Source organism: Leucoraja erinacea, chromosome 8 (genome assembly GCF_028641065.1).
Source record: "Leucoraja erinacea ecotype New England chromosome 8, Leri_hhj_1, whole genome shotgun sequence".
Taxonomy (NCBI): domain Eukaryota; kingdom Metazoa; phylum Chordata; class Chondrichthyes; order Rajiformes; family Rajidae; genus Leucoraja; species Leucoraja erinaceus.
In genome coordinates, this window is record NC_073384.1 from 15,873,422 (window position 1) to 15,898,800 (window position 25,379).

The following is a 25,379-nucleotide window of genomic DNA, read 5'->3' on the forward strand; positions in this document are numbered from 1 at the left end:
CAGAATATTATTTCAGAAGAAATTCCTTTTCAGGAGTATGGTATTAGTTCCCTGAAAGTTAGGTATAGATCTGGCTTCAGGGAATAATTTGGTCAGATTTTGAAACAATTTAAACCTAACGTTTAGCGGAGTGGGAAGCAAACTGATTCAGAAATTAAAACCAATCTTAAAATACAGTTTATCATTCCTGATTAATTGGAGCTATTTACTCAATTTGACAATATATATGCCAATTTAAAAAAAAATTACAATTGAGTGAACCACTGACTTTCAAATAGATATGATATACTTTATTTTCCTTCACAGTATTGAACGAGGTCGTCATCTGTTGTCCATCATAATTTTCCTGGAGAAAGTGGTGGAGAGCTGCCTTCTTGAACCATCATAGTTCTTATTGTGAAGCCAGCCCCACAGTACTGCTACGTAAAGAATTCCAAGATTAAGACCCAGTAATGATGAGACAATGGTGATAGACTTCTAAGCTATGATAGAATGTGAACTTTAGAGGAAGATGCAGGTGCTATCATTCCCATGTGCTCGTTGTTCTCATGCTTCTACATCACATTAGTCTGACTGCGTTAAAAAAGGAAAATAACATACTGTAGAGGTCCACATGTTGTGTGAACACTCCGTTTAATAATTAACCGATACAGCCCCGTCACTCATACGCGCATCAAGTTAATATTTTACTACTACTGTGCCGTCGCTCATGAGCACACCCGAGTTCCACCAACTGCCGCCTTTGAATTCCAACCACCTAACGGCCTGACCCCTGACCACGTGGCTGGTCGGCCCAGAACACGCTCGGTCCACGCAAGAGTTCGAGCCCGGCCAACGATGGTTCGATACCAAAATGGCTAAGGCCACCACATGACCTCCCCCGAACCAGAGTAATGGAGGTGGTTAAGCTCAAGAGAGAGGTGGCCTGATCTCGTGTACGCGTATCCTGTGTTCGGGGTCGCAGCTGGCAGAGTTGAGGGCGGGTGCGGTTGTGACGGTGGATGCCCTCTATGGGGGAGGCTGTGCCACCTGCACTGTTTTGTCAATGTCCAAGTATGCCGGCTTAAGACTTTGCAGTGGCCTACGGTGGAAATCGCGGCGAAGGAAGACGTACTGGCAGTCCTGGAGGGTGGGTGGGACGTACGTGGTAGTGAGTCCGTGGTGGGATGATGGGACTGACGAGAGCGTGACCTCCTTCTCCCGGAGGCGCGTCAGCATGGCCGTGGGCGGATCCTGATGTCCACGTGCCGCCGGGATGAAGTCCCCTGCGACCGTAAACTAGGCGCCGTACACCAGCTAGGCCGTGGAAATTGCCAGGTCCTCTTTCAGGGCAGAGCGTGTGCCCAGCAGGACCCATGACAACTCGTCCATCCAGTCTGGGCCTGTAAGCCGTGCCTTTGGGGATGCCTTGGTGCTGGTGAAAATGCTCCACTAGGCCGTTTGCTTGTGGGTGGTAGGCCGTGGTGTGGTTCAGCTGAACGCCAAGCAGCCGAGCCATTGCTGACCACAACTCAGAGGTGAAGTGCGCAACTCTGTCGGATATGTCCACTGGTACACCAAAGCGGGCGATCCAGTGGGCAGTGAGGGCACCTGCACGCGTCCGATAGTGGGACGGCTTCCGGCAATCTCATGAATCGGTCCACGATGGTGAAAAGGTGGGTGACACCTCTGGATGGGGGCAGCAGTCCAACGATGTCGATGCGGATGTGGTTGAAATGCCGGTGTGGCAGGGCAAAATTCTGCAGCGGCCTGTTTGTGCAACCTGCCGTGCCTTTGATGGAGGCTGGGACCGGCCGCTTGACCCGCCGAGGCACCGTCGAGACCCGACTGATGGTGGTGCCACCCTGCTGTTTGGTCTGCCACTGCACGTCCACATGGGCAGCCAGCCGTCGGGGGTCAGTGAAATCGTCGTCCGCGAGGAGCAGGTGAATGTCATCAGGCATCTGCTTGAGAAACACCTGTTCGAACAGGAGGCAAGTCTTATGTCCATCCATCAAAGCGAGCATTTCATCCATAAGCACGGTTGCCTAGGCCATTAATGTGCAGGGGTCTGGCTACCCGGTCGCGTCTGCTGAGACCAAAAGTGCGCAAGAGGAGCATTTTGAGGCCCTCATACTTGCCGTCGGCTGATGGCTGGCAAAGGTAATCGATTAGGCGCCCGGTGGTGTCCTAGTCCAACGCACTGACCACGTAGTAGTATTTAGATTTAGTATTTATCTCCCTGGTCAATTCATTCCTTCCCACCCAAACCACCCCCTCCCCTGGTACTTACACAGGAATTGGTACACTTGTCGCTTTATCTAGCAATGTTACAAAATTTTGAGATTTTAAAAATCAAGTCTGCAATTTATCCCATCAGATAAAGCATAAAAATAAGTTTAATTTGACACCTAATTCACTTTCATATCTCAAGTATTTAAAAAGTTATGGCCATTTTTCATACTCGGAAATTAGCTTCTATGGACATAACAAAAAAGCTGTGATCATGGACAGTCAAAAGCCCATAACTTTCTTAAAAATTAAGAGAACTGAATGAAATTTTCAGTTATCATAGATTGAAGCATTCTGAAACAAATATAAAATAACCTTACTTGGATAACCTGAAATTAAAGCATATAATTAGTTAGGTACCCAATTGTAGCTAATTCCAAACTTCAATTACTAGATCTAAACATCTATCCATTTCTTAAGAAATAATTATCATTTTTAAATAGCCTAAGTGTCCAAATAATATTCACAAAGAATTCACAATAAAACATGATTTTTAAATCTCATTTACATTAATTTATAGGCCAAATGGAATTTAGTGTTCAATTGCTGTAAATTAATTACCATTTAAATCAGCTTTCGAATGGGATCCTGTGCAACGCGCTGGTTTAGAACATTCACATTACGGTAGATTTGTGCCCCCAAATGCCCAGAAAAATACTGCAGGATTTAATGGGGCCCCAAATTAGCTACTCGCAACATAAAACTTTGTATAAAGGGATCTTAAGAAGCGCTTTTTAATGTAAAAATAAACAACCTACCTTCCGTTGTCCCCTGTATGAGATCCGACCCCATGTCGGCGGTCACTGGTTTAGAGGTTAATTTTTAACTTACTATAATAATTAAATAAACCCGTAAAATGTAAAAATAGCTCCAGCGAGCGAAACTTCAAGCGATTTTTCGTCAACAACTGAGGTAGGCTGAACACGCTCGATTTGAACAGCCTAGGGAAAATCGCGTTTTAAACCCATCCCCCTCTAAACGGCGCCATATTCACACACACGGACTGGGACAGATCTGCAGCGACGCTTAAGGTAGGTTTTGCAACATACCTACTTTATTTGCTGTTCTAGGTGTCAACTGCTCCACATCGTTGAGACCAAGCGCAGGCTTGGCGAACTCTTCGCCCAAACCCTCACTCAGATCGCATTAACCAACCTGATCTCCTGGTGGCTCAGCATTCCAACTCGAACTCCCCCTCCCATTACGAATCCTACCTATCGGTCCTGGGCCTCCTCCATGGCCAGAGTGAGTCCCACCGCAAATTGGAGGAGCAGCACCTCATATTTCACTTGGGCAGTTTATACCCCAGCGATATGAACATTGACCTCCAATTTTAGGTATTCCTTGCTTTCTCCCTCCTTACTTTCCCCTTCCAAGCCCTCCCACAGCCAATTGTCTCCGCCTCTTCCTTTCTTCTTCCCACCCCCCCACTCCCACAACAGTCTGAAGAAGTACCTTCGATTCTCCAGCATCTGCAGTTCCCTCTTTAAAACAGTCTGAAGAAGGGTCTCGACCCGAAACATCACCTATTCCTTCACTCCGTAGATACTGTCTCACCCGCTGAGTTTCTACAGCATTTTTGTCTACCTTCGATTTTTCCAGCATCTGTAGTTCTTTCTTAAACGTAGTAGTATTTTGTGACATCGGCAGTGATCTGGATTGTGGAACTGGGCTTCAGCCTGTATCGTTTCTAGTTTTCAGCCTGTTCAAACCACATGTGGGGTTGCGATGTCCAGAAAGTGGGCAGTTTGATCGAAACTGCATTCTGCTGGTCTGGGTTGTCGGCTGCAAACATGATGGAATCCAAAACAGGCTGTTTTGGTTCATCAGGATCACCATTGTAGAGCTCCACGCGTTCTGTAAACACTATGTTTAATAATTAACCGATACAGCCCCATCGCTCTCACGCACATCAAGTTAATATTTTACTACTCCTGTGCGATCGCTCGTGAGTACACCAGACTTAAACTCCAACTGCCAAACCTTCAAATTCCAACTGCTGCGTTTGAATTCCAACAGCCTAACAGCTCGCCACTCTGACCGCGTGATTGGTCGGCCCAGATCACGCCCGGTCCACGCGAGAGTTTGAGCCCGACCAACGACGGTTCGATACCAAAATGGCTCAGGCCGCCAGTATACAGTATTTAACAGAGTATTTTTCTCATACTTTAAAGTATTTCAAAGGAACATAAATACTCTGAAATCAGGTAATTACCTATCTTCAGGACTGAACTCTCCAGATTCGTAATGAGTACAACATTTTGTATCCTGTCTCATTTACCAATGCCCTTTGATTTGATTAATAACAGTAAAGCTGCACGTGGAATCACACAAGAATAATAATGTTTTAAAATGTAATTTTTGTTTGCTGCTGTGCTGCAACAGTGGCTGAATTATTCCATGTTATTATTCCATGCACAGGTTGTCTCTCATTTTCAATATATTTGAAAATCGTTTTAACTATTGAAACGTAGAAATTATAATAAAGATGACACCCTATTGCTTTTCATTTGCATTTTAGACCATAGACAATAGGTGCAGGAGTAGGCCCTTCGAGCCAGCACCGCCATTCAATGTGATCACGGCTGATCATCCACAATCAGTACCCCGTTCCTGCCTTCTCCCCATATCCCCGGTCTCCGCTATCTTTAAGTGTCCTATCTTGCTCTCATGAAAGTATCCAGAGAACCGGCTTCCACCGCCCTCTGAGGCAGAGAATTCCACAAACTTACAACTCTCTGTGTGAAAAAGTGTTTCCTCTTCTCCGTTCTAAACGCTTTGCCCCTTATTCTAAAACTGTGGCCCCTGGTTCTGGACTCACCCAACATCGGGAACATGTTTCCTGCCTCTAACGTGTCCAAACCCTTAATAATCTTATACGTTTCAATAAGATCCCCTCTTATTCTTCTAAATACAGTGTATTCCAGAGTATATAAGCCCAGCCGCACCATTCTCTCAGCAGATGAGTCCCGCCATCCCGGGAATTAACCTTGTGAACCTGTACTGCACTCCGTCAATAACAAGAATGTCCTTCCTACAATTTGGAGAACAAAACTAGAAACAATACTTCAGGTGTCTCACTGGGGCCCTGTACAACTGCAGAAGGACCTCTTTGCTCCTAAACTCAACTCCTCTTGTTATGAAGACCAACATGCCATTTGCTTTCTTCCCTGCTTGCTATACCTGTATGCTTACTTTCATTGACTGATAAACAAGGACCTCCAGATCCCGTTGTACTTCCCCTTTTCCCAATTTGACACCATTGAGATAATAATCAGACTTCCTGTTTTTGCTACCAAAGTGGATAACTTCACATTTATCCACATTAAACTTCATCTGCCACGCATCTGCCACTCCCCCAACCTGTCCAAGTCACCCTGCATTTTCATAGCGTCCTCCTCACAGTTCACACTGCCACCCAGCTTTGTGTCATCTGCAAATATGCTAATGTTACTTTGAATCCATTCGTCCAAATCATTGATGTATATTGTAAATAGCTGAGGTGCCAGCACCGAGCCTTGCGGTACCCCATCAGTCACTGCCTGCCATTCTGAAAGGGACCCGTTAATCCCTACTCTTTGTATCCTGTCTGCCAATCACATCTCTATCCATGTCAGCACTCTACCCCCTATACCATGTGCCCTAATTTTGCCCACTAATCTCCTATGTGGGACCTTATCAAATGCTTTCTGAAAGTCCAGGTACATTACACCCACTGGCTCTTCCTTGTCCATTTTCATAGTTACATCTTCAAAAAATTCCAGAAGATTAGTCAAGCATGATTTCCCCTTGTTAAATCCATGCTGACTCGGACCGATCCTGTTACTCCTATCCAAATGTGTGGCTATTTCTTCTTTTATAATTGACTCCAGCATCTTCCCCACCACCGATGTCAGGCTAACTGGTCTATAATTCCCTGTTTTCTCTCCCGCCTTTCTTAAAAAGTGGGATAACATTAGCTACCCTCCAATCCACAGGAACTGATCCTGAGTCTAAAGAACATTGGAAAATGATCACCAATGCTTCCACGATCTCTAGAGCCACTTCCTTAAGTACCCTGGAATGCAGACAATCAGGCCCTGGTGATTTATCAGCTTTCAGTCCCATCTATCCAACACCATTTCCTGCCTAATGTTGATTTACTTCAGTTCCTCCATCACCCCAGATCCTCTGGCAACTAGCACATCAAGAAGATTGTTTGCGTCCTCCTTAGTGAAGACGGATCCATAGTACCTGTTCGACTCATCTGCCATTTCCTTGTTCCCCATAATAAATTCACACTTTTCAGTCTTCAAAGGTCCAACTTTGGTATTAACTATTTTTTTTATTCTTCACATACCTAAAGAAGCTTTTACCTTCCTTTGTACCTCATCTTTTCTCCCTGTTTGCCTTTTTAGTTATCTTCTGTTACTCTTCAAATGTTACCCAATCCTCTGGCTTCCCACTAATCTTTGCTATGTTGTACTTCTTCGCTTTTATTTTTATACAGTCCCTGACTTCCCTTGTCAGCCACAGTCACCCATTACTCACCTTGGAATCATTCTTCCTCTATGGAATGAACTGATCCTGCACCTTTTGTAGTATTCGCAGAAATCCCTGCCATTGTTGTTCCACTGTCATCCCTGCTAGGGTATCTTTCTGGTCAACTTTGGCCAGCTCCTCCCTCATGGCTCCATAGTCCCCTTTGTTCAACTGTAACACGGACACCTCCGATTTACCCTTCTCCCTCTCCAATTGTAGATTAAACCTGACCATTTTATGGTCACTACCTCCTAATGGCTCCTTTACCTCGAGTTCCCTTATCAAATCTGGTTTATTACACAGCACTAAATTCAGAATTGCCTTCTCCCTGGTAGGCTCCAATATAAGCTGCCCGAAGAATCCATCACGGAGGCACTCCACAAACTCCCTTTCTTGGGGTCCAGTACCAACCTGATTTACCCAGTCTATCCCCCATAATAACCATAGTATTACCTTTACGACATGCCAATTTTAACTCTTGATTCAATTTGCACCCTATATCCAGCCTAAGTCCCATTAGGGTCTTTTTACCATCACAATTCCCACAATTCCTCAGTTCTATCCATACTGACTCTGCATCTCCTGATTCAATGTCACATTTCTCAAGGGACTGAATTTCATTCCTCACCAACAGAGCTACCCCACCCCCCCTGTCTGTCTTTTTGATAGGAGGTATACCCTTGGATATTCAGTTCCCAACCCTGGTCACCTTGCAGCCATGTCTCTGTAATTCCCACAACATCATACTTGAAGTCCCGCTTTTTAGTCTTCTTCCCTCCTCTCTAAACTCGAATTGCAGAACCTCCTTCCTCTTCTTCCCAATGTCGTTTGTGTCCACGTGCACAACTACTGCCTTCCCTCTCAAGGATGTTCTGAAGTTGGTCTGTGATTACTTTAACCCTGGCACCAGGGAGGCAACAGACCATCCTCGAGTGGCGGCTGCCGCCACAGAATCTCCAGTCCGTACCTCGGACAATGGAGTCACCCACCACTATAGCTTAGCCCGACGTCGGTCTCGCTGGTCGAGTCTCATTGCTTGGGTTGGAGCCACCTACCTGTCCACCTGTCAGACTGGAAGCACCGTCTGCCCCGACAGCTCCCAAAAGGGTGTACCTGTTTTCATTAGGTACAGCCACTGGGGTTTCTTGCTCTCCACGCTTACTCCTCTTGTCACAGTCACCCACCTTCACTCTTCCTGTAGCCTTGGTGTGACAACCTCATTGTAGGTCTTATCCACAAAACTCTTGTTATGCTGGATGGCCTTGAGGTCATCCAGCTGCTTCTCCAGTCCCAACACGGTCCTTCAAGAGCTGAACCTGGACACGCTTACCACAGTTGTAGCAGCCAGAGGCACCATCAGTGTCTCTGAACTCCCACATCCTCACACTGAATCAGCTTACCGGTCATGTCTTCACCGTGTCGTAGTCTCCTCTCCTACGATTCTCGAGCCAAAGTCTTGCACTTTTCTCACAAGGCACTTCCCTCGACAAGGCCACTCCCCAACAGCAAACCTTGCTTATAACGGCTGATAAATTGCCTAATACACCACTTAACCAATTAGCAAATTAAATTCCTCAGCCAATCACCGAACTCACTCCTGCTGTTCTCGAACTTGTATGTTTCAGTAAATCTATTCCATGGTTTTTGCATTATGTACAGACTGACAATGGTAAGTATTACACATATTAATAAGAAGGTAATATCCCACGATCATAATTAATTATTGAACTCATCTTCTACTTAGGCAGTCCCACTGGATCCAGAATTACTTGCTTCCACAATGTTTTTGTGGCTTCTGAGACTAACGTGGAAACTACAGATTCTTCCACAGATGAGGCGGAAATAGCTGAGAGGGCAAGGTGGGTGGATAACTTTTGAGGTGGTTCACTCCTTCTGCTGCTTACACATACTCCTAATGCATGTTAGGATCGGTCGGTGGGGGCGCTGCAATGGCGGCAGCCCTGTCAGCAGCGCATTAGCTTTTTCAACTTTTTAAATTTTTTTTTGTATGTTTTAAAGTATGTTTTTAATGTTTCTTTGTGTGTTTTGTGTGGGTGGTGGTGTGCGGGGGTGAGGGGGAAACCGTTTCGGCCGCCTCCTCCATGGAGAGGCGACTTTTTCCAGGTCGCCTCCCCCGTGGCCTAACAGGGAGGATCGGCGCGGCCTTTCCCGGAGACGCGCCCGGGGCTTCAGCGGACCCTCGCTGGGGCTCACTGGAGGGGAGCGCTCCGTTTCGCTGGCCCGGGGTAACCGGCAGCCTGAAGCCGCGGTCTGCACAGCTCCAACTGGCGCGGCGTCTACAGCCCGGGATCCCTCGTGGGGGACCCGGGGGAAGAAGAAGCCATCACTGCCGACCCGCGGCCAACTTCTACCGTGGGTGCGGTGGCGACTTACCATCACCCCTGGAGGGGAGCTTCGACTGCCAGCCTTGCGGTCTGTGGTGCTTCTGGCTGCAGCGTGGCGGGAACTTTAAACTTTAAATCTTCGACCGCCGGCCTGCGGCCTACACTAACTTAAAGCCGCGGTCTCCGGTGGGGAAGAGCCGAATCTGGACTTACCTGGACTTGTACCTTGTCCTTTTACCATCTGGAAGCCCGCAGCAACGGCTGCGGAGGGTTGAGGTCCGGACCACGGGGGAAAATAGAGAAGGACTGGCCAAATTGTGTGCCTTCCACCACAGTGATGAATGCTGTGGTGGATGTTTATGTTAAATTTTTATTGTGTTTTTGTGTGTGTTCTTTATAATTGTACCGCTGCTGACATATTCATTTCACTTGCACTTTATGTGCAATGTGACAAATAAACCGTATTGTATTGTATTATTGCATGGCCTTAAGGTTCTCAATATCATCCGGTGCCAACAGTCTGTCTGTCTTTCGTCCTTTTTTTGTTATTTTTAGTGTGTTTTAAAAGTATGTGTTAATGTTCTCTGGTTTGTTTTATGTGGGGGGGGGGGGGGGTGTGGTCGGGGAAATTTCGATCTCATGTTGCTGGAGATGCGATTGTTTCCGGATCGTATCTCTGGTCGCTCTGCGGCTTAACCACATGGAACTGGCCACCTTGCTTGGGACTGACTTTGAGCCCCACCGCGGGAACATGGACCAACCATCGGAGCCTGCGATCCCTTGCCTGGGATCGACGCTGCGACTGTGGATTTCTCCATCGAGGAGCTCGCAGCCTCGGGCAGAGACCGATGTCAGGAGCTCCAAACGACGCAGGTTTTTGACCAGCCCCGACCGCCCCCAGTGCTGGGGAGCTGAGATCCCCTCCCCCCCCCCCCCCGATGCATGAGCTATTTTGCCCCGAAGTGACGGCCCAAACGCCGCCAGCTACGGGAGCCAAGATCGCCCTATCAATGGAAGGTTAGGAGCCCCCGACCGCGGGAGAACAAAGAAGGGATGAGATTTAACTTTTTTTCGCCTTCCATCACAGTGATGAATGTGGAGGAGTCACGGTGGTGGATGTTCATGTTAAAATGTATTTTGTGTGTTTTGGTTGCTTTTTATTGGTATGACTGTATGGCAAATCAAATTCCTCATATGTTGCAAAACATACTTGGCTAATAAAGTATGATTATGATTATGCTCCTGAATACTCTGCCCCATTTGGAGTGGTAATGGGCCAGAGATTCTCTTGAATTGGTCAGTTGGCTCCCCTGAACTGGAACACCTGATCATGAAATGCTGCCCCTTTTACCTATCAAGGAAATTCATCTCCGCCATCTTGTCAGAGGTCTACAATCCACCCCAACACAACCCCAAGTCGGCACTGGACAAATTCTGCTTGATCACCAACTCTTTTGAGACAGCACACCCTGATGCCCTATTCAACATTGTTGGTGACTTTAATCAAGTAAACTTCAAGAATGTACTCCCCAACTATCATCAGCATGTCTCCTGTCCAAGCTTGAAAGCTGAGATGTCCAGACTTGAGAACAGCTTCTTCACCACTGCTATCAAATTCCTGAACCAATCACCTCTTTCACTCCCCTTTCCTGGAGATACTACAAAAAATCATTACTCTTAGCTCTGCCTCATTTGGTTATTCTGTTATTACACTCAAGTGTTTTTTGCACAACTTCAGATTGCACTGCAATCTTTGAACCACTCTGCTGTTTTCGCACTCGTCAATGTATTTATGAACATTGTCATGTTTCAACATTTAAGAAAGATATTGTATTTCAGCAACCTGGACTATAAATACATTAAAGAAAAAAAAGCAAACAAAGAGATGTTTGATTTGATGCCATTGTGAGACTGTTGTGTAACTCATCTTCAAACCCTCCAGTGAAATCCATAAAAACCTTCTTTGGCACAATCTTTCCAGAGAGGCAACAATGCTGGTATGAACCTAAATCGCACAAACAATCAAAAGGAAGATAGACACAAAATGCTTGAGTAACTTGGCGGATTGGTAGCATCTCAGAACAACAATCAGAAGGATCTGTTCTGGGTCAGTTTCCAACAAGAGTTGCGTCCATGCAAGTTCTACATTTTCCCTTCTAAACAAAATTGTAGATTGGTTTATGCATGACAACCAATCATATAGGCTAGCATCACTAACCCCACCTTACTGTATCATTTATATTAACACCCACTTCCTACACTGCTCAGTTCTGTAAGCAGTCAAGATCCTCTGACAACTAACGATCTACTGTACTGCTATAGTTTGCATAACGATTAAAGATGATCTTGGATTACATATCGTGTGAATCTCCTGTTTACATTATGTCAAAAGTGGGATTACGCAACAACTCTGATCACATCTGAGATGGTCATTCAAAAACTAAAGAAACACTTCTCTACATTCGGCCCACTCATCCGTTTGCAGACAGACAACGTAAGACAGTTTACCAGCAACGATTTCAAGCTCTTTGCCAACCGACGGAATTTCCACCACGTCACGAGCAGCCACAGAGTAACGGGCTCGCTGAACGAGCTGTCAGAAGTGCTAAACAACTGATGGAACGAGCACGCCTTGCCAATTCAGACGTGTACCTTCATCTTTTAAATCTCAGAAACATTGTTAGAGACGGGACCCTGGGCTCGCCAGCCCAGCGACTGATGTCCAGAACAACAAGACCTCCAATTCCGATTGCTCAGCAACAGCTAATAACGCAGGCGCTGAAGCCAGCTACAATCCAAAAGTGTATTCAGGAGAAACACGACATTCATGACAAATCAAGCAAACCACTTAAGCCTCTACTGCCAGACCAGGTCATTCGTTTACAAACTTCTAAGGGATATTCCTGTCTGGGTACTGTTGTCGGCCAGGCTGAAGAACCACTATCTTACCTTGTGAACTATGATGGAACTGTATGCCGCAGAAGTCGCCAACATCTGCTCGCCGTGCAGGAACCCCGTCCGCCACCAGCCGGTTCTTATGCTCCACCGCTTCAGTTCCAGCCGTTTGCTGCCATACCATTCACCGATCCCCGCATATCCCACACTCCTCCACGACCAGCGGCTGTGACTAACCACGGGATTACCCCTCCTGCATGCTCCCCCTGTCGGTCTCCACATGTGTTCCCCGCTACATTCTTGCTTCCAGTTTCGCCCCCTCCCTCTAATCTCTCCAGTGAAGGAGGAGAGGGTTTTGTCCGTACACATTCGGGTCGTATTAGTAGACAGCCAGATAGATATGGCAAATTTGTTTAATTCTTATGGCATGTGTGGTCACTATATTCACTCTTTAGGGGGAAGGATGTAGATTGGTTTATGCATGACAACCAATCATAGGCTAGCATCACTAACCCCACCTTACTGTATCATTTATATTAACACCCACTTCCTACACTGCTCAGTTCTGGAAGCAGTCACGATGCTCTGACAACTAACGATCTACTGTACTGCTATAGTTTGCATAACGATTAAAGATGATCTTGGATTACATATCGTGTGAATCTCCTGTTTACAAAAATATTATCATAACTGGTCGATTGGGTGGCAAGATGGCATAGCAGTAGATTTGATGCCTTACAGTGCCAGAGACCCGGGTTCAATCTAGGCTATGGGTGCTGTCTGTACGGAGTTTGTGATCATTTGGGTTTTCCCCGGGTGCTCTGGTTTTCTCCCACACTCCAAAGATGTACAGGTTTGTAGGATGATTAGGTTTTGGTAAAAATTGAAAATTTCCCTAGTAGGATAGTACTAGTGTACAGGGATCACTAGTTGGTGTAGACTTGGGGGGGCTGCGCTGTATCTCTAAACTATACTAGACTAAAACTAAACTAATCATGATCCAAACTAATACTGCACACAAAAGAACCGTCGGAGCTTTCTCCTCCTTCAAAAGAATCAATATTGTTTCTGTTGTTCTCTCACAGGAACTAACAAATGCCAATATTTTCCCTGTACGCAGAAACATAATTTTGTTAACGGTCTCCTCAACAAGATTGCGATGGAGCTCAACAATGAGATTTGATCATACTGGAGTGCTCCCCTTCAATGTCTTGGCTGTTTTGCTCAGAGGAATTGAATAGGGAAAAGAAGGAACTGCTTGAGATACATAGAAACATTGAAAGTAGATGCAGGAGGAGGCCATTCGGCCCTTCGAGTCAGCACCGTCATTCATTGTGATCACGGCTGATCGTCCCCAATCAATAACCCGTGCCTGCCTTCTCCCCATATCCCTTGATTACACTAGCCCCGAGAGCTCTATCTAACTCTCTCTTAAATCCATCCAGTGATTTAGCCTCCACTGCCGTCTGTGGCAGGGAATTCCACAAATTCACAACTCTCTGGGTGAAAAAGTTTTTTCTAACCTCAGTCTTAAATGGCCTCCCCTTTATTCTAAGACTGTGGCCTCTGGTTCTGGACTCGCCCAACATTGGGAACATTTTTCCTGCATCTAGCTTGTCCAGTCCTTTTATAATTTTATATGTTCCTATAAGATGCCCCCTCATCCTTCTAAACTCCAGTGAATACAAACTTAGTCTTTTCAATCTTACAATTAAGTTTATTGTCATTTGAAGCTCAAATAAATTTCAAACGAAATTTGGTTTCTGCATTCATACAACAAAAAGAAACAATTAACAAGACACACACCCAACGCAGTTCACACAAACATCCATCACATTGAATCTCCTCCTCACTGTGATGGAAGGCAATGTCTTGTCTTTCCATCCTCTCCCGATGTTAAAGGCCCCAGCGGGCGATGGCAAGTCCCGCGGCCATTAAAGCCGCGCCGGGCGATGTCAGGCCCCGCTCCACGTCTTGATGTTGGAGCCCCCGGTGGAGGCTGGCAAGTCCCGTGGCTGTTAAAGCCGCTCCGGGCGATGTAAGCCCCCGCTCCGGGTCGTGTACAACTCCACAATTCAGGCGGGAGAAGTTGCCATTGCGGGAGTTCCGAAAAGCGGTCTCTTCACCAGGGACCCGCGAGCTCCCAATGTCACCGTCCACCGGGCCTGCGGCTGGAGCCTCCGAATCTCTGGAGTCGGGTCGCAGCCGTGTGCCATCACAGCTCTCCACGCTCCGAAGCTGGCTAGCTCCACGATGGTAAGTCCGCAGGCTCTGCGACTGGAGCCCCTAGGTCATTCCAACTGGAGGCCGCTCCACGGTGTTAGGGCCCAACGACAACGGATACCCGACAGGGAAAAGGTCGGGTTTCCCGTGCAGGGAAGAGATTTAAAAGTTTCCGTCACCATCCCCCCCCCACCATCATCCCCCCCCCACATATATACACAGTTAAAAACAATATATAAACCACAGCAAACTATATTCAACAAGACAAAAATTTAAAAAAAGACAGACCTACTGCAGAGGCCGCTGCAAACGTCGATCGCGCCGCCTCACAATCTTTTCTCTTATGACAGTCCCACCATCCCAGGAACCAATCTCGTGAACCTATGCTGCACTGCCTCAATCACAAGGATGTCCTTCCTTAAATTAGGAGACCAAAACTGTACACAATACTCCCGATGTGGTCTTACCAAAGCCCTATACAACAGATAAAATGGTGACCACAATTCCACCAAATCCATGCAGCGCTATGGAATAAAAGTTTTTCCTGTTATTTTGAATGACTAGGGGTGGGGAAGAGATGCATGGGAAATTGTGTTATTTGCATGAGGTCATGATATATATAGGATGCGGTAGGATATTTGTTCATTGATCACCTGCTCCTGTACTAGCATTGCTAATGTGTGAAGAATGCATACAATTTAAGGTGTTGAAAGTTCGGTGTTAATCATCAACACTTCAAGAAATAATGAAGAGCAAAGTGAGATAAAGCATTCCAGGATCGTACTTGGCTGGGACTCTTGGCACTTTTCTCCTTGTCTTTCACCGGTTTAACTCCTTCCCACTTCTCAGCATTCACATCTGCTTCATTCCATTCAGGCCAGAGAGCATATCGACCTTTCCTGGCTTCAGTAACTGCCCCTGCAACTCCACAGCTCAGGATAAATGAAGCAACACTGCAGAGGAATACAGTCACATAGAGAACAATTGATCTTAAACTAATAGTTTTTAATCAAATCAAATCAGTAGTAAAGGGTAAAAGGTGAAATTTAAACATTCTTAATTGTTCAGATTCTTAAAAATATGTGAATTAAAATAATCTCTCAAAAAAAACTTGCTAGTTAGAGTAAAATGCTGTTAATGTAAAAAGGATTATTTAAGGAACAATCTTTCAGTGGAAAAAATAATTGAATCAAATAGTATTCACATTCTTCTGCTTTTCCATAATATCGCTATAATGTTTTCTTTGTGTGCAGTAAACCATTGTTATGATGGACTATAGACAGATGATGTCTGTTAATGCCAATTGTCCTGTATAACAGAATCAAGGATTACAGAGTAATAGAGTATCACTGGACTAGGTGGGACCCGTTGGTGTGTGGAGGGGGAGGGGGGGGGGGGGGGGGGGGGGGGGGAGGAGGGGGGGGGGGGGGGATGAGGATGAGGGGGGATGTGTGAGGGATGGGGGGGGGGGGGGGGTAGGGGGGCGTGAGCTCACCAGTTCCCGAACCCAGCTGCGACCGCATTCACCCGGCTCCGGACTCCAGCGCCTGTCTCGCGCACAGCCCCCCCCCCCGAACACAGCCCGACCCTGAACATAGCCAGCCCCCGCCCGCCAACACAGGCAGCACTCACCCGCGAACACAGCCAGCCCCCGCCCGTGAACGCAGCCAGCCCCTGCCCACCAACACAGCCAGCCTGCGAACACAGCCCACACTCCGCTCCTTCAGCTTTATACTCGGCGCCGGTGATTGACAGCGGGTGCCGGAAGGGGCGTCGCTGTCCTGGAGAATAACAGACTTTTCTAATATTTCACCAATCAGAACAAAACTTGGTGCGCTTAGAGCAGAGGAGAACAGTGAAAAAAAAACACAAACCTTAAGAGGACGAGATGAGAGATTTAGTAATAGTATAGATAGATTGTATAACTAGTAAAAACAGATGCTGGTTCATACACTAAATGACACTAAGTGCTGGAGTGACTCAGCAGGTCAGTCAGCATGTCTGGAGATCATGGATAGGTGACGTTTTGGGTCAAGTCCCTTCTTCAGACTCTCAGTCTGGAACTGAGTCTGGAATCAAGATGGGTTGACGGCCCCTGCAAGGAAAGAGGTGACGATCGGTGGAGTCACTGTCCGCGGCCTACGGGTGTCTGCAATTCAGGTAGGGGTTGGCGGTGGCAATGGTGGTGGTGGCAGCAGGGGTAGCCTGGGAGCAGTCTGGAAGTAACTTGGGAGGCGGTGAGAGCTGGGGCTAGAGCCGGCCTGGCGGTGAACGTTGGTTGGTCCATCCACTGTCACTGAAGTCCATCATAAAGAGGTCTGTCATAACAAGAAGATAGACACAAAAAGCTGGAGTAACTCAGCGGGCCAGGTAGCATCTCTGGAGAGAAGGAATGGGTGACCTGAAACGTCACCCATTCCTTCTCTCCAGAGATGTTGTCTGTCTGCTGAATTACTCCAGCTTTTTGTGTCTATCTTTGTTTTGAACCAGCATCTGTAGTTCCTTCTTGCACATTTTGTCTGTAATAATAAGGATGTGCTATACTTATCAATGCTCGTTCTAGCTACTTACTCTTATCTGAACTATGTCTTCTCCCACTCTTCCCCCTTGCCTCCCCCTGAGTTGTTTAACCGGTTCTGCAATTCGCAACAATGAATCTCTCTTGATTACACCTTCCCTAGCACCTTCACAAACCCGGCTCTCCGGGCAGACCCATTGTCTCTGCCTGTTCGTGCCCCACCGAACTCATCTCCACATACCTTGACTCCATACTATCCCTCTTGGTCAAATCCCTTCCCACCTATGTTCTAGACACCTCAGACACTCTCCGCTGCCTCCACGCATTCCACTCTCTAGGCCCCCACCCCCTCATCTTCACCATGGATGTCCAGTCACTCTACACCTCCATCCCCCACCAGGATGGCCTCAAAGCCCTCCGGTTCTTCCTCAACCAGAGGAGCAACCTATACCCAGCCACTGACACTCTCCTCCGCCTAGCGGAGTTGGTCCTCACCCTCAACAATTTTACATTTGACTCCTCCCATTTCCTCCAAACACAAGGCGTAGCTATGGGCACACGCATGGGCCCTAGCTATGCCTGCCTCTTTGTCGGGTACGTTGAACAATCCTTGTTCAATACGTACCAGGGGCCCATCCCCGACCTCTACCTCCGTTACATTGACGACTGCTTTGGGGCCACCTCCTGCACCTACACACAACTGACTGACTTCATCCACTTCACCACCAACTTCCATCCGGCACTCCAATACACCTGGACCATTTCCGACACTTCCCTACCATTCCTTGACCTCACCATCTCCATCGCAGGGGACAGACTTCTGACCGACATACACTACAAACCAACTGACTCACATGGCTATCTGGATTACACGTCTTCCCACCCTGCCCCTGTAAAGACTCCATCCCCTACTCCCAATTCCTCCGCCTACGCCGCATCTGTTCCCAGGATGAGACATTCCATACCAGGGCATCGGAAATGTCCTCGTTCTTCAGGGAACGGGGATTCCCCTCCACCACCATAGATGAGGCTCGCACCAGGGCCTCATCCATACCCCGCAACACTGCTCTCTTTCCCCATCCCCGCACTCGCAACAAGGGCAGAGTCCCCCTGGTCCTCACCTTTCACCCCACCAGCCGGCAAATACAACACAAATACAATACAACACATAATCCTCCGCCATTTCCGCCACCTCCAACGTGACCTCACCACTCGCCACATCTTCCCATCTCCCCCTATGTCTGCCTTCCGCAAAGACCGCTCCCTCCGCAACTCCCTTGTCAATTCATCCCTTCCCTCCCATACCACCCCCTCCCCGGGCACTTTCCGTTGCAACCGCAAGAAATGCAACACCTGTCCCTTCACCTCCCCCCTCGACTCCATTCAAGGTCCCAAGCAGTCGTTCCAGGTGCGACAAAGGTTCACCTGTATCTCCTCCAACCTCATCTACTGCATCCGCTGCTCTAGATGTCAGCTGATTTACATCGGGGAGACTAAGCGGCGGTTGGGCGATCGTTTCGCCGAACACCTCTGCTCAGTCCGCAATAACCTACCTGAACTCCCGGTGGCTCAGCACTTCAACTCCCCCTCACATTCCCAATCCGACCTCTCTGTCCTGGGTCTCCTCCATTGCCAGAGTGAGCAACACCGGAAATTGGAGAAACAGCACCTCATATTCCGCCTGGGCAGCTTGCGTCCTGATGGCATGAACGTTGAATTCTCCCAATTTTGCTAGCCCTTGCTGTCTCCTCCCCTTCCTTAACCCTCGAGCTGTCTCCTCCCATCCCCCCGCCCTCGGGCTCCTCCTCTTCCCTTTTTCCTTCCTTCTCCCCCCCTACCCCCCATCATTCTGAAGAAGGGTTTTGGCCCGAAACGTCGCCTATTTTCTTCACTCCATAGATGCTGCTGCACCCGCTGAGTTTCTCCAGCAATTTTCTGTACCTTCCCTAGCAAAGACGCTATCCCCTACCCTCAATTTCTTTGTCCCTGCTGTTTCTTGGGAGCAGATACGGTGGAATCGGGTGAATTGAGAGTAGGTGTTGACATCTTTGTAAGAGGTAGGGTGGGAAGAAGTTAAAGGGAACTACTGAATTGAAGAACGAGTCTGTAGGTTATTAATAAAAGTAGACAGACTGTCTTCAGTGATGGAGGTAGAGAGATTCAGAAAGGGATGAGAGGTTCCCGAGATAGTCCAGGTTTGAATTTGAGGGCAGGATGGAAGCTAACGAATAAGTTAATAAAGTCTATGAGTTCTGCACAGGTGTAGGAGGTATCTGCATGGACCAAGGACTGTTTGATGTAACCGACAAAAAGGCAGGCATAGCTGTAGTGGATCATAGGTGAGAAGGAGTTTGATAGGCAGACATGGTTTCCCTCCATCTGTCGTAGACGGGGCCCTCGCACATATCTCCTCTATGTCCCATAGTTCTGTTCTCACTCCCCCCCCCCCCCCCCCCCCCCATATGCAACAAGGGCAGAGTTTCCCTGGTCCTCAACTTTCATTCCACCAGACTTTGCATCCATCACATCATCCTTCGATATTTCGGTCACCTTCAACGAGATCTAACCACTAATCACATCTTCACGTACTTCAGCTTGGTGCAGAGACTCTCTCTAACCCTTTGGTTCACTCATCCCTTCCCACACAAACCAACCCCTCAGCAGGTACTTTCCCCTGCTACTGCCGGAGGACATGCAACATCTGTCCTTGTATCTCCTCCCTCGCCTCTACCTAGGGACTCGACAATCCTGTCAAGTGAGAAAGAGGTTCATATGTACCTCCTCTAACCTCATCTACTGCATCCGGTGTACCCGGGCTCCTGTATATCAGCGAGACCAAACAAAGTCTCGGCGACTGTTTCCCTGAACACTTGCGTCGGTCCACCAGGGCCCCTAGTTGCTCACCATTTTAACTCCCCTTCCCATTTCCACACTGACCTTTCTGGCCTGGACCTCCTCCATTGATAGAGTGCGGCCAAACACAAATTGGATTAGCAGCACCTCATATTTTGCTTGAGGTAACTTACATCCCAGCGATATAAATGTTCTGTAATTTTGTAATTTGCAGTACTACACTCCCCTCCACTACTCCTTCTCCTCTCTTCCCCCTTGCTCCCGGTCTCCACTGAGTTGTTTAACTGGTTCCGCAATTCGCAACAATGAATCTCTCTTGATCACACCTTCCCTAGCCAACATTTGGCCTATCAGGGAACCGCCCTGCCTGAGGTCATCTGTTGCTGATGCCGACTTGTCCTGGTCTTTTCTTCCCGCCACTTCTTGCCTGCATTCCCCCACCCTACTTTCAGTCTGAAGAAGGGTCCCAATCCAAAACGTCACCTATCTAATTTCTCTTGAAATGCTACCTGAACCGCTGAGTTACCCTAGCATTTTGTGTCTATTCACCTATCACTTGCCAGGCTTTATTCTGCTCCTCCTCTCTTCCAGAGTTTTGCCCCCCACCACAATCAGTCTGAAGAAGGGTTTCAACCTGAAATACCACATCCATGTTCTCCAGTGATGTTCCATGACCCGCTGAGTTATTCCAGCAATTTGTGTCTTTTTTTGTAAAGCAGCATCTGCAGTTCTTTGTATCCACCTCTTTTTCCTGATCTTTCAGCCATTGTAGACAGCTTCCCTTCATTTACTCTATCTAAACCCTTGGTGATTTTAACTCATCTCTGTCAAATATTCAATTAGTCTCCCCTTGTCTAAAAGGGTACTCGCCAAGCGTCCCAATTTATCCATCTGACTGTCGTCTCCCATGCCTGGAACCTTTCCAGCAAATCTTTTATTCCCACTCTAAATTCTTCATGTTTTCCTTAAAGTACAGTTTACGTAATACATCAGCTTCAGATGCAGTGGGACAATGAAGGGCATACTTTGTAATTACAGGCCTGCTGGATTAATATCAGTCGTAGAAAAGGTTATCTCTGTAATCTGTACCAATTTCTTCACAGTCTTAGATTGAAACAGAAAACATTAGAAATACTCAGGTTAGGCAGCATTTGCAGCGAAAAAAAAATGTTGACGTAGAGGACTTTTCATCAAACTCCTCATCAGATCTGATAAGGTCAAAGGACTGAAATATTAGTTCTGTTTCTTAATCAACAGAAGTTTACTGAGCTGCAGAGCTTTTATTGCGGAGTTCCAACAGCTGCGGTATTTTGCTTCTGGTCCATTTAAATCTGTTGTGCTCCTTTAATTCTAGTCTTGTGTGCACTCCCATACCTTTGCACTGTTAGCTGTGGACAACTACCCTGGGTTCTAGCTTTTGAAATCTTCTCCCTAAACTTCTGCATTGCTCTTTCTTTAAGGCACTTCGCAAAACTGCCATAGTTGACTGATCTTTTCGTCGACATGTCAGATGCAATTTTAATTTGATCCAGCTCAGGAAGTTTGGCATGTCCCCTACAACTCTCACCAACTTCTACACTTGCACCATAGAAAGCATTTTATCAGGATGCATCACAGCTTGGTTTGGCAACAGCTCCATCCAAGACAGCAAGATATTGCAGTGAATTGTGGACACTGTCCAGACCATTATACAAACCAACCACACTTCTATTGACTCCATTTACACCTCACGCTGCCTCGGCAAGGCCAGCAGCATAATTAAGAATGAGTCGCACCCTGGCCACTTCCTCTTCTTCTCTCTCCAATCAGGCAAAAGGTATAGAGCACAATCAGAAAGCAGTGGTGAACTACTATCTACCTCTTTTGTGACCCTCGGACTTTCCTTGATCGGACTTTGCTGGGTTTACCTCGCACTAAATGTTATTCTCTAATCATGTATCGACACACTGTAAATGGATTGATTGTAATCATGTATTATTTTTCCGCTGACTGGATAGCACACAACAAAAGCTTTCCACTGTACCTCGGTATACATGACAATAGACAAAACTGAACAGTGGAATAAAAGCTTGTGTAAAGTGGATTTATTGCAAGGGAATTTGACAAATGCTGGTAGTTGGAATAGCTGAGCATTTGGCCAACAAGATTATATAGAAATATATGACAGTTAAAAGCTGCTGGAGATTCTGATTCTTACACGCAAAAAATTAATGGCATTCACACCCCGGCCTTCCCACCAGGGGTATATTAAGCCTTTGAGTTTCTATCCCTTGATTGTATTATTCCTTCCAGCATATCAATATCTTCCATCACCTACAATTCTACTGCATCAACCCGTGTACAGTTCAAAAGTGCAACAGGAAAATTTCATAATAATTCAACAGCGATTCTAAATAAAGCACAGAGATAGCTGGATGAATCAGATGCAGTTCACTGTTTGAGCTTGTGACAATGCCCCAATGATACTTAGGGCAGTTTCACAAGCTGCCATTTGAAGGGATCAAAAGCGCCACAACTTCTTATTTCCTCCAAATATGTGAACGAACTCATAATTATTTACTCAGACAGACAGTAATTACCTTTATCACTTCTTCCCACATACATCCTCCCAGCCATCTGCATTTGCACAGTTAGATGCCGCAGTTGTTCAGGAAATTTATGGCCGTTGCTCTTGCCACATAGCAGCAAGTGCTGCGCAATGTATGGAGCTTGGTAGTTGCTGAACTGGATCAACCCTTTTTGCTGAAACTGATTTCTTGTTGAGAATAGAATAAACTTAAATTACTGTGAACCTTTAAAAAACATTTGGCTGCTATCTCTGCCTCATTTATGCTGTGGCAAAACACCAGAAGGAAAGCCCCACTAGCTGATGATGATACAATCTGTCAATGGTGCAAAATGCCTTCATGTCAGGGCCACCAGCACACAACAGGGAAATTGTTTGTCTTATCTCAAGGCCTAACCTAAAAATGACCTTCAAGGTATTTCTTAGTTTCTATGTGTTTTAAGTCAAATATCACTTTCTCACTCACCTCATCAGTCTATTATATGTAATCCTAAGCAAGTCAGAGAGCTGAACAGCCTTTCTCATTGCAGTCTGAATGTTTCAAATGTCATTATGCTTTAACACCTTACAGAATAACGACAGCAATCCACTTGCCCTGATGTATGATGTTAATGTTTGCGGAAATCATCAATCTTCCATTAATGAATTCTAGGCAGAACCACAATTCATCGCTACATCCAATAAATTGATGAGAAACTTCTTGATTCAGCGCAGTAAAAAAAGTGAAAAATGTTATCAAATGGTGGTGCTGAAGTAAATAGCCTATATAAATTTAAGGGGAAGATGGATAAATAAAGATTGAATGGAACAGAAGGATGGAACGGCAGAGTGTGATGAAACAGGACGAGACAAGCATAAGTGGATCATAAACACTGACAGAGACATCTCGCGCCAAATAGCCCCTACCCATGCTGTAAATACAATACAGTTTCATTTAGCATGCTGCCCAGGTTCAAAATATCTTTGGATTTGCTCCTATCTATGGTTTATTGACCTAAGAAAAAATTGTCTGAAATATCAGTCTCTTGTTCGTATGTGCAGGAGGGTAAATGACATGCTGATATATGGGTCGGTAAACAGAAAACAGAATGTGAATAAAGAGAAATGTATGTCAGTATTGTGGCACGGTGGCACAATGGTAGAGTTCCTGCCTCACAGCGCCATAGAGCCACCATCGATCCTGACTACAGCTGCTGTCTGTACGGAGTTTGTATGTTCTCCCCATGACTGCATGGGTTTTCCCCAGGTGCTCCGGTTTCCTCCCACACTCCAAAGCCGTACAGGTTTGTAGGTCTGTAATTATAGGGTTTTAATTAGCTTTGGTAACGTTTGTAAATTATGGTATGTAGGATAGTGCTAGTGCACAGGAATTGCTGGTCGGCGTGGATTTGGTGGGCTGAAGGGCATGTTTCCGTATTGCTTCTCTAAACTAAACTAAAATAAATTGAAGAATGTGGTAAGTGAGATATGTTCACTGTGGATATCAATGACTTGAATGAGGGAATAGACAACAGTGATTCAGATTGTGGAGGCAGACTGTGGAGGGGAAGTGGAAGGACGAAAAAATGGTCGATGGAGTTCAGTGTGAGGAGATGCAAATCCAAAAAACATGATGCTGAAGAAGTCAGATGAAACATTTCATTAACTGGAAATTAAAGAGGCAATTTAACTAAGGTAATGTATCTGAGTAAAGTGAGTCTGATTCAGTTGTGTAGATTTGTGAAATGTCACCTGTCGGAAGGAAAAACAGAGCTACAAAGTATTTCTGCAAAGGAAAACATATTATTGCACAAGTTCTAATAAGAATCTGAAACTCATTCTTTAAAAAGCTATTGTTATTAAATCAATTGAAACTTTCAAGATCAGGCTCACTGGATAGTTTAGTTAAGTAAACTCATCAAACAACAGTGGACAAATGGAGGGTAAATGTGATGGCCAAACTGAATAATAAAATATGCTGAAGGAACTAAATGGAACAATTACTATTTTCTCTGTGTTCTTGGAACAGTGCCCTCAGAAACACAGATCGCATGTCTGAGAGACATCATTCAAAGTATATTTGTCAACTGCGAGGATTTAAGGAGGGGTTGACGAGTGAGTCTGACGGGGGAGCAGTCCTATGAGGAGGATAGTGGGTCATCGGGCGCCTGGGGCAGGGGTTTTTCTGGCCAAGGAAGGACAGGGGGGAGGATGTGGCAAGAAGGGATGGGGAAGGCCACTGAGGAGTATCAGGCGGGTACTGGGAGGAGGAAGGGGGTTTGGGAAGATGAGTGGAGAAGAAAAGGAGATGAGGTTCAAGGAGGGACAAGGGATAAGGTGGGTCAAAGCAACTTGAATGCCCAGGGACGAAGGAGATTACAAAATGAAGTAGACACCACCCAGTTCATCACTTTTATTGATATTCCCCAGAGTAGAATTCTATGGGAAGCTTGGCTTGATAAAAAGGTAGCCAACACCATCAATGGCCAACACCACACTGGCCATGCTCTCATTTCACTCCCACCATGGGGAAGAAGCTGTAGGAGTGAGAACACCATGGCCAACATGTTCAACAATAGCTTATTCTCAACAATCATCAGGCCTTTGAACGTTACACAACACTAACCGATGAATTATGGACTGTCTTGGGTTGCACTAAGGATTTCAGACTTTTTTCTCAGACCGAAGAAGGGCCCTGACCTGAAATGATACCTATCCACATTCCCCATGCTACCCGACCTGCTGAGTTACTCCAGCACTGTCATTTTTATCCCACCTATCCATGATACAGCTCCACCATTGATTTTCCGGCAACTGGTGATCCGTCATCTCCTTTAATCAGACAAAATTATGGGAGCGCACTTGAAATTCCCCCAACAAGTCCCTACAAAAATGTGGCACACAAGCCGGGTGAAGCAGCTGATCTCAACCTCATCAGGACTTCCGTGCCGATCGGCAGGTCGAATTTGACCCTTTCAGCCGGGGCTCTGGTACTCTCTGAGGCTGACTTTACGGGATGGTATCCAGTACTGTTGGACTCCTCTCGGATGCCTTTGGTGTGGCAAAACAGATAGAAACATAGAAACATAGAAAATAGGTGCAGGAGTAGGCCATTCGGCCCTTCAAGCCTGCACCGCCATTCAATATGAACATGGCTGATCATCCAACTCAGTATCCTGTACCTCCATACCCCCTGATCCCTTTAGCC

General features: G+C 46.4%; 1 protein-coding gene across 6 annotated transcripts in view; it reads right to left on the reverse strand.

Moving 5' to 3' along the window:
• The window catches only part of adgb (androglobin), a 205,511-nt gene that overhangs the window by 173,804 nt on the left and 6,328 nt on the right, over window positions 1-25,379 (reverse strand). For 3 of the 6 annotated variants that reach the window (XM_055639044.1, XM_055639046.1, XM_055639043.1), the window contains exon 2: window positions 15,040-15,208. The exons of 1 other annotated variant lie outside the window; for it this stretch is intronic. In XM_055639044.1, the coding sequence (XP_055495019.1) occupies window positions 15,040-15,208 (169 nt within the window). Of the gene's footprint in view, window positions 1-3,858; window positions 4,296-15,039; window positions 15,209-25,379 lie in introns of those variants that run through there. 2 more of the 6 variants (XM_055639048.1, XM_055639047.1) reach the window with 1 other exon arrangement.